Source organism: Lonchura striata, chromosome 23 (genome assembly GCF_050655825.1).
Source record: "Lonchura striata isolate lonStrDom1 chromosome 23, ASM5065582v1, whole genome shotgun sequence".
NCBI lineage: Eukaryota > Metazoa > Chordata > Aves > Passeriformes > Estrildidae > Lonchura > Lonchura striata.
In genome coordinates this window covers 8884766-8899313 of record NC_140725.1, presented here as the reverse complement: position 1 = coordinate 8899313, position 14548 = coordinate 8884766, and the positions used below count along the sequence as shown (strand labels likewise).

General features: G+C 46.5%; 1 protein-coding gene across 1 annotated transcript in view; it reads right to left on the bottom strand.

The window, feature by feature from the left end:
* The window catches only part of YTHDF2 (YTH N6-methyladenosine RNA binding protein F2), a 16184-nt gene extending 1636 nt beyond the window's left edge, over window positions 1-14548 (bottom strand). The window contains exons 1-4 of the mRNA XM_021528306.3: window positions 14503-14548; window positions 14112-14136; window positions 13726-13805; window positions 8257-9822 (exon numbers count right to left, since the gene is read on the bottom strand). Coding sequence (XP_021383981.1) covers window positions 8257-9822; window positions 13726-13805; window positions 14112-14136; window positions 14503-14529 — 1698 coding nt within the window. The 5' untranslated portion in view covers window positions 14530-14548. The remainder of the gene's footprint in view (window positions 1-8256; window positions 9823-13725; window positions 13806-14111; window positions 14137-14502) is intronic.

The following is a 14548-nucleotide window of genomic DNA, read 5'->3' as shown; positions in this document are numbered from 1 at the left end:
CAACCCAAACCATTCTGTGATTTTATGGAAAAACATGACCTGAACTCTCATGTAGGCATCAAAGTAGGCTGGAGCTCAAACCCCAGCAGCACTGCCATCAGCCTTGGTCTGCAGGTACTGAAACAGTCCCAGCCCCCAGCATAAAACTTCCCAGATACCCCTGACACAACTTGATGGTATCTCACTCAAAAAACAAGAACTTGACAGGAAGTTCCTACTAACTGCTGCTAACACCCCAGGTATTCCTCCAGCAGTGCAGAAACACCCTGTCCAAACACCAGAACAAAGAGACAGCACAGCACCAAATACCCCCAGACACCAAAGGCTGCCACCCCTCTCTGCTGTTCTCAGCACTCCGCGCCCATCTCTTCTGAGTTCTGTTTGGGTTTAACGGAGAAGCTCTCACAGAAGGGGGTCCAGGCTTCCCCAAAGGGTTATGAGGTGTTTAAAGTGTCATTCCCAGATCCTAAGACACCACCTCAGTAATGAAACCTGTCAAGCAGCCAGAGGGCCCTGAGCTGATGCTTCTTCCTGGCTCTGCCTCTTCCCTGAAGACAGGCAGATCCCTTGTAGTCTAGGCATGATGTGTACTCTGGGGCTCTGGCTCCTGCAGAGTGAGTCCATCACCACCCAGCTAGTCAGAGAGATGCCAAGTCCATCCCACTTTCACTAAAGCCATACCTGCAGCAGGTACCCACAGGTACAGCAGGTTTTTCTGCAACAAGCAGAGGTTGCAGCAGGCTGCTACAGGAAACCCCTTCCTTTGCCACTGCTGATTGCAGGGAGAGCCCATCCCCAAACAGCTTAAATCCTGGGACAACAGCATGTGCAGCCATCTATCCTTAGAAACCTTCCCAAAAAGGGAGGTCTGGCCTCCAGCTCAGAACACTACCACTGGCTTTGGCCTCTCAGCCACAAACCCAAGGAAACTTCACCTCCAGTTCCTCTGCAAGATGCAGAGCAAGGCCAGCATGATCCTCTGCTATCTTCTGGGTACAGGGATCAGACGAAGGCACATATTCTCATCAAGAACAGTTACCCAAATAAGTCAATGTATTTCCCCTTTTCCTGTAACTCTGCCGAAGTCTGTTGCAGGTGCTTTCATTGCCAAAACACCACTACATCACAGCAAAATCCAACTGCCAGGTGGGAAGCAGAGCCAGGCCTGAACACAGAGCACAAGAAGCACCACAGGGAGAGCTGCAAATCCAAAGGAAGGTGCCAAGCCCTGTTCCTGGTTCAGCAGCCAGCATGTTACATTACACAGGGACAGATGGCAATGTCACACATCCCTTTAGGAACCATCTGCAACTGCCTAAGCTAATGTCACCACTTCCCAAACGCAGACACAGGATAAACTGGTTGCCATGTTCAATCATGCCCTGGGCATCTCCAGGGCCAGGTCCTGGGCTGTGACAGTGGCCAAGGCTCCTGCTGCACACATCACCCCAGCAGCTGGACCCCAAGCAATCACCTCTTCCTGCTGAGAAGATGATGGCACTCCCAAAGCTTGTGTGCAGCTAATAAGGAGCCAACCCCAGGGAAAATCCCCCCTTAAATACTAATGAGTCAGAACAGAAGCTAGAGCGGATGTCCCCCATGTCACCAAGCTAGAGAGGGGACCAAAACTAACATCTTTGCTTCAGACCTGCTGTAAACCAGGACTGGGGAAGGGGATCCACAAAGGTCTCCATTCCCCTTCAGTCAAGAGGTTGCCTCAAGGAACAAGACAGAGAGGAATGGAGGAAAGGTGGCTGGATATGGAAGGAGGTGGATCCCTGATCCAAAACCATAGAATCCAACTGGTTTGGATTAGAAGAGAGCTGAAATCTCATCTTGCCATGGGCAGGCACACTTCCCACTAGACCAGGTTCTTCCAGGCCCTGTCTAATCTGGATAGGGCCTGCCACAGTTTCTCTGGGCACCCTGTGCCAGAGCCTCACCCCTCTCCGAGGGAACAATCCCTTCCCAATATCCCATCCCTATGTTCTGTCCCTCCATTCCTTGTCCAAAGTCCCTCTTCAGCTGTCTTGGAGTCTCTTTGGGCATTAAGAGGGCCTCTGAGGTCCCTCTAGAGCCTTCTCTTCTCCAGGTGAACACCCACAGCTCTCCCAGCCTGGCTCCAGCCCTCGAAGCATCTCTGTGGCCTCCTCTGGACTTTCTCCAGCAGCTCCACATCCTTCTGATGCTGGAAACCCCAGAGCTGGATGCAGCACTGCATGTAAGGTGTCATCTGAGTGGAGCAGAGGGATCCAAGACATCTTGTCCTTGGGGTGTTACAGTGAGCATTCAACTACCAGCCAGATATACCAGAACACACAGCAAGGCTCAACCGCATTGCAAACATTTGTCCTTCCTGGCTCATCCTCATCCAAATCCACAGGCTATGTAACAGTGTGTCACAGCCCACCCAGCTATGTGACAGCTCCAGAAGACAAAGCAGCATCTGTACATGCACAGTGAGCTTTGCTCTGGGATACAATCCCTGGAGAGCAAAAGGAATTCCATCAGGAAGTGTTTTATGCCCTTTGGCTGCACTTTTATTAAACTTGGGTCATACATTATTGATCCAAATGGGAGAAGCAAGAAGGACACCTGCTCACACTCATCCCCATCCATCAAACCCCTCAGGAACAGGAAGGGCAAGAGCAGCATGGCATGGAAATGGCTGATATGTGCCATGGTTCAAATCCTGTACTGACACCAACCTCACATAGAGCACGTATGCAAACAGGAGCACTCTCTGACTATACCACTCAAAGCAACTTCAGTCCTATCACTACTGTCCTTAGGGGCCGCAGCCATGTCACAAGCTAGGTCCTGATAACAGTAACTAAGCAATAGAATATCACCTTATATATTCACACTGCAGGGGAGCCAACAACAAAAGGATCAAGTGTTTGTACCTGACAAAATGACAAAAGCCCTTGGGCAGACCAGGCCAGGCACAATCTCAGTTCAGTCTGAGAAAGTCCTCCAAGCAAAAAAGCAGTGCCTGCCCACAGAGGAAACAGCAGGCAATTCCTTCATTGGAGCACTGAAACTCCCAGTATCATTCCCCAAAAGGCTAACACCCCATCAGAAAATCTTGAGCTGGACTCATAAGGATCATCAAGTCCAGCTCCTGGCCCTGCACAGGACACCGCAACAATCAGGGTATTCTGCAGCTCAGAGCTGAAATCAAACAGCCAAGAAAATCTGAAGTGAGGGAACATGAAGCTTTGCCCACAGTGAGAGGGCAAGAAGTAGGTTGGGAACAAGTTCACAAGAACAGGGTGTGGAATAAACTCCCCCTGGTTGAGGCCATACCTTTAAGAGGTGAAAAATCCCATTGCAGATGGCCTGCACTCTCTGTCTGGCCCAACACCAATCCCAGTCCTTGAATCCTAGAATGGCCTGGATTGGAAAGAACCTTATAAATATTCTAGTTCCAACCCTCCGCCATGAACAGGAATAAAACTGAAAGGATTTAAACAGTGCATGTCAACAGGCCCTTAAACTAACATCAACAAGTCAACTTTAAATATTCTTTTATAATATTAACATTACATTAAAATATTATTTTAAAGACTTCTAACACAACACTAGTAGTAAGAGACAGGACTACAAGGCAAGTGCAAGTGGTTTGCTCTTCCACTGCTCTGATTCCATTTCAGTTGCAGTGAAAAGGCTCCCAGCTGCTCCTCTTTTAGGAATGAGGAAACACAGCTCCCTGTCTCACAGCAGAAAACAAGCATTAGAGCATCAGACAGATCTAAGTCTTCCCTCCAGTTTTCTCCTGTCTTTAGACACAGCTAGAATACAAGCAAAAGTATCTGCAAGTGTTGTTAAAGGCTGGCTTAAAATTATTGTAAGCACAAAATACTCCTTACAAACAGTCAGCGCCAAGACACTGGAATAAGCAGGATGGTTTGTTTCCTCTACTCCTGGGCAAACATACAAGCATGGACACAATCCTACAGGATTTAAACAGCCTGGAAATAAACTGAAACCATGTGCATTGCTGAACAGCACAGCAGAAATTCTGGCTTGGTGTATCAATCAATTAAATTCATTATGGTCATGATTTGGAGCAGAAAACAGCAAATAGTCATGGGATCACCAAATGAAAGGAACTGTGTGAGTGGAAGGAGTGTTCCCTTGCTGCCAGAGAGAACAGTTGGCTTTACCATGATATGGAATATCCAGGAATTGAATCTTCGAGTCAGAAATACTGTCCTGTGGAACATGGTAAAGCCAAAGCAAATGCAGCATTCTCTAGGACAACTCTAACAGCAGGAGGAAAGAGTGCTGGTCCACCCTATAGTGAATATTCTCTCTCCTCCCCTATGAGATTACAAACTGGTAAGAAGAAAAAAAGAGCTTCGTAAAATCCATCAGAAAGCATTCACATTCCAGTGACTGTGAAATAACCTGCCCATTTCAAACAGGCTCATACAACACCCCTCAGTTTTCCCCTAAATCACATGTTTCAAGGAGGCAGTGACACTTGCCTGTATTCCTTTAACCAGCAGACACCATCAGCTGAGGCATAAAGCAGCACAATTCCAGAAATAACAGAGCCAATCTGACCAATCCCACCTCTGTGCTTTGAGGCTGATCCTCATCATGACAAACCCCAGCAAAGCCCTCCCCATTCTGCACAGCTCAGTCTGACTCAACACTCAAAGTCCCAGCACAAACTGTCTCTTTTCAGCTGCAAACCTGACCACTAAGTGCTGTGCTCTACACAGCACTGATTTTCATGAAATATCCTTCCTAAAATCCCTGGAACCAGGGACAGACAAATACCTCAAGCCTGGGCAGGCAGAAAGAATCAAAATAAACTTCCCTTGGAGTTTTCCACTGATTGAGTTTCCACAAAACACAAGCTGTCAACCTTTCACACCAAGCAGATCATTATGGTAGACCTTTACACCAAGGTCACCACAGCATTCCTAGAAATCCAAGTGCATGACCATGGGGCAGGGATTGGTGTTGTTGTTTTGGTTGTTTAAAGCAAAGATAAAATAATTCTTACATGGAAGAAGTCAGTGCCAAGCTCTACCATAAAAGCAGCCATTCTGGATTTCAAGAATGCTCTGGGCAGGATTGCACTGCAAGTCAGCTCCACCATTTTGGGTCAGGAGAATATTCAAACCTTTTAAAAAACTGATTAGTAGAGCAAAGTAACACATGGAAAAGGAATGGAGATTAGTTTCAGAGGAACAGGATGGCTACAAGCAACAGAAAAGGAAAAGAAAGAGGATTATTTCAGTATTTTCAACACTGAACTAACTACCCACACCGCTCCCTTCACTGGACAATGGAAACCGCATAAACACTATACATTTTTCATATAATTTCTTGGACCTGCTTTAGGGGATTCTGAAAAAATGACTAACAGTGTGAAGCATAAAAGAATATTCAGGATTTTTCAGACTTTCACAACAGATCATCCATCTGCTCAGGCAGCATGCCGGAATCAAACTGCAAATGAGACAAAGATTTGGGCAAGTTGAAGCCAAGTGAAACAATTGCAGCTTGGGAGAAGTTCGGAACGAGCCAAACCTTGAAACACTTAAGCTTCAAGGAACACAACTGCAGAGCATCAACATCTCACACTGTAGGAGAAATAAAAGAGCTGGGAGCAATGGAATTTCCCCAGCATAAAAAAGCAGGCAGGGTACTGCTGCCAGAGCAGCATTCTAACCTTCCAGAGCTTCAGTTCTGGTTCTTCATATATTTTTTTTTAATTCAGGTGATTACTTGAGATGCTTCAAGCAGAGAAAACATGGTTTGGGCTTTTTGGCACCTCTAGTCCCATGGTAGGAATCACTCCAAGAAAAAAGAAAACCCTCCTTCTGCAAAAATAACTGTTCCTCAATGAAACCATGAAAGAGAAGTTACAGAAACCTTGATCATATTCCCAGCTGTGTCAGTGAGTGAGTGATCGAGGAGGTCAAACTGTTGCTGTAAGAATGACCAAGGCACAGAGAGTCACCTCCTCCATACTGGATGTTACAGGGGCCCAGAGCCTATACAGGGTGAGTAAATAGCAAACACCAACTGTGTTTACACTACTCCCTTCTCCTCTGTGAATTCCAAAGACCTATGACTAAGTTCCTTTGCAGAGAAAGAGCACTTTTCTAATCAACTGCTGCTGCATCCCCTAGAACATGGTTCAGAAAGGCAGCACTGGTACTCAGACTATCACTGCCACTTTCAACTCTCCTCGCCACCACGTCTCAAGAAGAAAGAGGAGGAGACTTCAAAATGCAACTGGGAAGACGAATAAAGACAGTTTACAGCTTTAAGAAAACTGCAGAAAACTGCTAAGCCTTATTTCTAGTATATTCCTGATTTTCAGACTTTACACAGCAAACATAGCAGCCTTCTAGAAGAGCTCATCATTCTGTCTGCTTTTCCCAAAGTCTTTTTTCCTCCTCCTTCTGCTTACCCATCCATACCCAGTATTAACTCTTTTCAACCATCCATCCCTAACCTGTCCTTAAGGAGCATTTTCCCCCTTCCCCTGCATTCTCCCACTGTGCCAAGGTCTGACTCTCTAACAATGCTAACTATTGCTCCCTGAAGTCAGGTCTGGAGGGTATCACAGAATCCCATAATGATTTCAGCTGGAAAGCACCGTAGAGATGATCCTGCTCAGCCCTTGCCATGGGCAAGCACACCTTCCACTAGACCAGGCAGCTGCCCAAGCCCCATCCAACCTGGTCTTGAACACTTCCACAGACGGGGTAGCCACAGCTTCTCTGGGCCAACCTGTGCCAGAGCCTACTCACCCTCACAGGCTGGACAAGTGAAACAATTCTAGGAGGTGAAATCACACAAAACAATCAGGTCCTCACAAAATACTAGTTTACACCTTCACACCTTGCCATTTATTATTCCTCCCTTATAGACTTTCTCCAAGGACTGCAAGTGACCACATTTGTGCTTAAGTGTTATAATTTATATGATGCTCCATGTAAAATATATTTTAAAAATTTAAAACTGCATTCACTGTCACAGTGAACAGCTGCAGCTCCTGATTCTATTCTTCAAGTCTTGGGTGAAAAATTCCCCATTACTCAAACTAAAGAGATCATCAGGAAACTTGGCAAACTCCCAGCCAGCTGTGCTAATCCTAATTTTTATAATTATCATTTTGATCTAACATAAACCAGACCCACATTAGAGGAAGGGCAGCCTCTGGTGACTTTACTACAGCTGAACCCACGTAAGATTCAAAGCCCACTGATTCCTGAATTTGGGGCAGGATTTTCAATTAATACATTGTTAAGGAGTAGATGATGACAGGAAGATTTGAGAGCAGCTGCAAGGTAAATTGGGAGCTCAGCTCATGTACCATGCTGCTGGCAGTGCATTGCAGCTGACAGCCCACCATGGCCCCAGACAGAGCAAGGAGAAACATCGTGACTGTGTCCACAGGACAAGCACAGGACTTCAATCGCAGTGAGGGAGATTTAGGCTGGGCATTAGACAAAGCCTCAGGACTTCAATCGCAGTGAGGGAGATTTAGGCTGGGCATTAGACAAAGCCTCCTTACAAAAACGATAATTAAGAAGAGGGATAGATTGTCTGGAGAGCGAGAGGAACTGGTGTTCCTGAAGGTTTTACAAGTGGAGGGAGACATATGTCATGCTGGCCCCACTGCAGCCAGGGGGTGGATTAGCAGCCATTCTAAGACCCAGCTCTGGTTTCTAACAACTTCCCAAATGCCTTGCTGGTCTCCAACTTCAAACTGCTCTGTCCAGGAGCTGATAATGGCAGAGAAATACATTTTGTTTATGTCACAGCACTCAGCAAAGGCTGAGATTCAGCATAACCAACACACAGTCAATCACAGGCAGGGACTGGGCAAGGCTTCTCCCCCTGCTCTGCCAAGTGCTGGCACCTATTTCATAGACCCATAGAAGAGTTTGGATTGGAAGGGATGTTAAAGATCATCTAATTCTACCTCCCTGCCATGGGCAGGGACACCTTCGCTAGACCTTCTCCAAGCCCCATCTAACCTGGCCTTGGACACTTCCAGGGATGGGGCAGCCACAGGTTCTCTGGGCAACCTATGCCAGGGCCTCACTACCCTCACAGGAAACAATTTTCTCCTACTATCCAATCGAAACCTATTCTCTCAATTTAAAGCCATTCCCCCTTGTGACCAACTCTAGGGACACCCCAGAGTTTGTCCAGTGCAAGGCAGCACCCACCACCTCTTGCCCTGCAGAACACAGACAAGACACACAAACACATTACCTTTTTAACATTTTCCTCCTCCTCTTGGCGTTTCTCATAGTGTGAGAAGTCATCAAAGATGGAGGTGGTGTGCTTGTAGGTGGCAATAATTTTCAACACCTGCTTAGCCTTTTCCAGAGGCACCTCCTGAGTGTCCCTAGAGTTGGTCACTGGTTTATTCTCGTTGTTCTCTAGGCGGATGTGTCGCAGCTGGCTGTTGGGAACATCCTTCACAAAAATCCACCTGACATCAAAACGTCCCTTCCATTTGTCCTGGGACCACACACCTGCACAGGTGTTATAGTCCACAGCAGATTTCATTTCTGCTACGCCGCAGAAGTGACCACTACCATTGACACTGAACAGTAAGTATACAGGGCCCTTCCCATTCATGGAGCGATAGGCTGCATCCAGTCTCTTGTTGCCATGCTCTGTACTGCACCAGATGTTGTATTTAATGGAACGATGGATATCATCCTCAGAGTAACTCTTAATGATGAAAACCCGCCCGTGCTTTGGGTTCCAGTCAAAATCCTTGGGGTTGTAGTTGTTGACAGATCTCAACTTCTCCAAGACTGGGTGTGGCTCAGAAGGAGAACCAGAACTGGCCTGAGCCTGTCCCACTCCATTACCATCCACTCCATTCTGGCCAAAGCCATTGCCACGATTCCGAGGGGCGACCCAGCGGGTGGGTTGTGCTGGTGGTACAGGCAGTGGGGCTGGTGGTGGCAGTGCCTGCGGCTGCTGCCCACTCGGAACCTGGGTTACCGGTGGGCTACTACTGATCTGCTGGCCCACAGGCTGCGGAGACATCTGCGGTGGCTGCTGAACAAGATTCTGGACCAAGGCCTGTGAAGGGACTTTTGCTACTGACCCTTTGTTATCCCAAGTTCCGATATCCATGTTATGTTTTATGGGAGGAGGCGGAAGACTTGGCCCTGCAACACCATTCTTGGTCTTCAGCTTGGGCTGCTGCTTGGCAGGTTTGCTAGCAATGTCAGCCCAGGAGGTTGGCTTCGGCGGTGCAATCGTGGCTGGAGGCAAACTGTTTGATGTCACAATGTTACCGGTGACAGAGCCACTCCCCACGGCTGAGCCCACGACTTTTGGGACACTGCTCACTACGTCTGTGCTGCCCAGCTTGAGGGCTGCCATGCCCTGGTCAATGGTGTTCATGCCAGGAGCCTTGTTCAGAGTCTCGTTGGCAAAGGCTGACTGCCCATCGATCATGGCCCCTCCCAGTGAGCTGGGAGCATAGGCATAGCTGCTGCTGTAGCCAGAGCTTTGAGTGGATTGTCCCTGAGAATTGTTATTCCCCCAAGCTGAAAAGTCAATCCCACTTGGAAAGAAGTTAAAGCCGTGCTGCCCAAGGAATGGAGTACTGCCAAGGGCCCCTGGCTGCCCGAACATGGCATCAGGGAGGAAGTGAGGCTCCCCATTGCTCAGCTGTCCATATGAGGTCAGGTAGGGCATGGGGGGGTCTCCCCCTGTGGACCAGGCAGCTTCACCTAAGGAGTAGGAGAATCCAATGGAGGGACTGAAGTAGCTTGGTAAGTAGGAATCAGACATTGCAGTGTATGCATTATTCTGAAAGAAAACCACAAAAACATAAGCACTGAATTGTTAGAAGGAGTTTAACCAATTTTAAGAGACCAGGAGTAAAGGCAGCTTAGACTTCCTATGCCCTACTCCTCCCTCCTTTAGGGCTGAGCAGATAAATAGGCCCAGCCTTAAACACCTCCTTTGTTAGAAGGGCTCTAAAATCTGTTCCTTTGCCAGAAAGGTTAAAGACAAAGGCTAAGAAAGGTTAAAGACAAAGCTTCCCATGCCAAGAGGGGAGTGTGTGGTGTTTGTGACATACACTGGACACTGGGAAGCCCTGGAGCTCCTGCTCAGGCTATAAATCCAGTATCTTGCATCCAAATATCATCTTCTGCTAGTAACTACTTCCAGCAAGGATTTTTCCTGCTTGTGTAACATACTTAATCCTTATTAGGGTGTTCTAGGGAGGATTTGGGGAAAGAGTGCAAGAGAGATGGGGAATAAGAAAGAAATGGATTCAGTGGAAACACACTGTGAAAATCACTAGTGTCCCCGATTGCTTTCTTTAAACTTACTAGCCATGAAAACAGATTTATTCCTACTATTTAAAGTTCCACACTTCACAATATTCCAAGCAATTGCAAACAAACAGGGATTTAAGGCCTATTCCTCAAAACACAAACTCCTCCAGTGCTGGGGGCACATACTGAAAATGGGAAGTAATCAACAGAAGCCTTTTGCAGCACAGTGACAGCACCAGCACAAACAGGTTTCAAATCCAGAGAGGAAAAAAAAACCCAGCTCCATGCCTTGATCTCCCTTTTAGCATCCAAGTAGCCTTTAGGTTACAAAAAACAAATGTCTGATTTGACAATTAGGGAAGTCTCAGACATCCCCAAGATATGCTTACTTGAAAAACATCTGTCATTTCCCATTCAAACCCAGGTCCCCTCTGGGAGTGGTTTCAGTCCTGCTAATGGACATCATCCTGAGTAATTTGAATCTGTGAGCAGCAGCCTCGCACTGCCCAGCCCCTAACACACTAGCCTGGTACAGATGAGATCAAAGGTACATGCAGTTCCCAGCTAAAAGCTTGGCTTGCAGCAGGCTCTGCTCCATTTTTGTTGAATCATATATTCACTTGCCAAGCACAGCTCCCAGAGGATTTTATGCCACACTGAAATCCAGAGAGTCTCTCAAGATGGCTCTGGCACTCTCCAGAAATAGCTGGTTTGCCATTCTACCTTCTACTTACAGGAGAGCAACAGGTTTGGGGCTGACCAAGCTCCAACTTCACAGAAATTAATAGGAATTATTTAGCACCATGTGTTCAAAGACAAGATTTCTGTGGTACTGCCTGAAAACTCAGAGATGCTCTTTTCAACCTTCGATTTCACAAGTCTCCCAAAAGCAAATCAGTAAAAAAAATTCATTCTCATTCAGGTTTTTACTAACTGAGGAACTCAATCCTGCTAAACCCAAGACTCAATATATCCAAAAGCAGCAACACCAACACTAACTTGTAAGGCACATGAAACTTAAAACTTCCTATTATTATTTTGAGCCAGCAAAGTCACTTAATAAGCTTATCACCTCAATGGTAAGAGTAATATTTTCTCTCCTGGACTCAGTTTTAAAGAAACAGGAACATGCTGGCCTATCCCTAAATCTGAGGCAGAGCCATTTTCTCTCCACAGGAACACTCAAAGCACGTCACTGTCAGATAAAAAAAAAAAATCTTTCTTCTTGTCACCTCAAAATATTTTCCCACTTGTCAATTATGTTCAACTTTGAGATATCTACCACAAGGTGCATTAAGCTATGACCTGCAAAATACTAAGCACCTGTATACATGTAATAAGAAGGAAGCAGAACAGTTCAAGAGTTGAGCACAGGAAGCTCAGAGCAGACTTAGGACACAATCACTGCTGTTCTCCACATGAACATCTCCAACATTGCTCCCCTGCCCTCGCACAACTGACACACTTGCTGATTACCATGCAAATAAAACTCTACCAGCTTCTCATTCTCTCCATGACTAAGACTCTTCACACAGTTATTTCCTCAAATTCACTGTTCCTCTTCACCTCAGACCAAGATTCTCAGTAAGAGAACTGAGCTTTTGATTTTTAAAGGGTTAAAAAAATAATTTACTGTGTATCTGAGCTTTAAAATAAACAGTAACCTCGTGGGAACTGTTAAGAGTCATGCCGGAAAGAGCAGGTGGGGAATAAGGAGCAGTGAAACTTTACAACATGGTTACCCCACAGCTATGTGGAGAGCTCAGGAAGCAACTCCAAAACACATTTAATTCAATTATTCAGAGCAGTTTATCTTACTCCCTTTCCCATCTCCAACAAAGAGGTGTACCCTTGGATACCTATGTATTTTTGCCTCCCTCCAGACCGACCTCTTGAGGTTTTGGACTCTACACAGCACAACAAGGCACTGAAAGTCACTCAAAGGTTCCACTCCAAGTTAACTTGGTGGTTTACCTTGCTCCAGCTCAGTTTCTGCCTCCTGGAGCATATTTCAACTACTTCCTTATTTTTAAAATGAAATTTTACCAGCCTCAGACACACTGAAAGAAATTAAAGATCCAGAAATACTTCATCAAAACATGTAAAATAGAGTAAAATATTGCGTTGCTTCAAAATTATAGTAAACATTTTGTGTTTAGGAAACTTAAATAAAACTGCAGTTTGTATGAAATATGTCCATATTCAGAAAGAAGCTGGGAATTAGGGATGTTAGCTGAGACAGAAAAAATCAGCATTAAACGACAGCTACGAGGAAAGTAGCTGCTTTTAGTCAAGACTTCAGAAAGCAATAATGTTCTCTCACCCTATGAAGGCTGAATTTAGGCTTGTAATTTTTCAGGGGGTTGAATGCAGTGAGTTGTCTTGATGGACAGGCTGAATTCTGAAGGTTATGAACAGTTGACAGACAATGAATACTTATCCTCAGATCTTTAGCACAAACTAGGAAAATGCTTGCTGAAATTTCACTGAGAGTAATCTGTTTCTGTGTTCCAATAAAATATGCATCATGTTTACATGAAAAAAATAATGTAGTGACTAGCAAAAATATGCAAAAATACAGTAAGGGGAAACCAGAACAGCTTATTTTTACTGATCATAACTGGAAAGAGAAGCCAGAATAATCTGACTGCTCCAGTGCTATTACAGATATTTATCTATAAACACCTGTACACCCAATCAGCTGAACTCCATCTGTTCTGTGTCATTCCCTGCAGCCCATTAAGGAAAACAAACAAACACCAGTTAACAGTGGTGTTGTTTTAAGAGAAAGTGAAGAGAAAAAGTAGCTGCAAGTTTGACTTCAGGATCTGGTCACAAACTCAAAAACTCTATGGCTCAATTTGTAACCAAAGTTCTCAGAAAGTCTCAACAATCGTATCACATGTGGGCTCTGGGTTTGTGGGTTTTTTGTTTTGGTTTGGTTTTTTTGGTGAAAAACAGAGAAATCCCCCTGAATCATCAGTTGACTTAGTGCTGAGATAAGATTGATCTGATCCTCCAAATGTCAGCAGTAGTCTTCTGTGAAACAACTTCACCACCCAACTCAGCACATTTCTCTGGTGTAAAGAACCAGAAAACAACACAGGCACAACACTAAAAGAGCAGAAATGGTGACTTTGAGACAATCACATTGAAAAAAAGAGCTGGACACCAACTCTAGGAAGTTCTCACAGCCTCAGAAAGTTGCTAAAAACCTTCCTACCTCACCCACCACAATCTAAGGGCAGTCAATGCTGGTAGACCAGCAGAAATGCAGGTATAGGATAGAATATAAGTAAAGGCAGCTAGCAAACATCAAAATGCAATCAATGGAGATGGGGAACATACAAGGAGGCCAAACTTCCCTCCCTTGGAACAGAAGGAAGCCTTGCTGCTCTTGGTGCTCCCGCCTGCAGCAAGTACTCACCGGGCGGGCCTGGGGACTCAGGTAGGGTTCAAAGTCATCATCATTCAACCCATCTTTCTGATGGACAGAGCCGTTTTGCACTGAGAAGAGATGGGTAATGTTAGAAAAATCCATGCAATAAACTCCCATTATTATCAGCTTAAAGTATTTAAAGCCAAACCCTAGAATATAATGAACTTCTGCCAATTCTAATACACCACGCTCAGCCCACAACACAGACATTTCACTTTCCCACCGCATAGGCATCACCTGCAAACTATCCATAGCCCAGCAGCCAGGCCTGGTGGGACAGGGTTTATTTCCCTCCCGGCAGGTTTTAGAGAGACCCTCCCTCTCCCGGCGGAGGGATCCTCCCGCTCCCAGCCAGGCCTACCCCGGGATCTCACCTTTGTTGCCTTGGCCCTTGGGTCTCTGGCGCGACAGCAGCGTCGTGGGGAAAGAAAACGGGAAAGCGGTGAGTCAGAGGAACAGACCCGGCCCAATGAGGGTAAGACAGAGCTGGGGTGGGTAAACAGACCCGTCGCGGCGGGGGAAGCCAAGGCCCAGCAGGGATAGACCCGGCACGGGCTGGGTAGAGATCCGGCCTGGCAGGGTCGAGCCCTGCGGGGACAGGCCCGGCCCGGCCGCATCACAATGGATGGCGGCCCTGGGACGGGAGAGGAATGAGGCCGCAGCCGCCGCCCGGCCCGGCCCGGCCCGGGGCGCAACCCCTGTCAGGCCGAGAGGCGCGGCCTCGCCCAGCAGGGCCATCCCGGTATCGGCGGGGGGGACTCCTACCTGCTCCAGAAGGCTGCTAGCCGACATGGCTCCGCGGCGGGGCTGC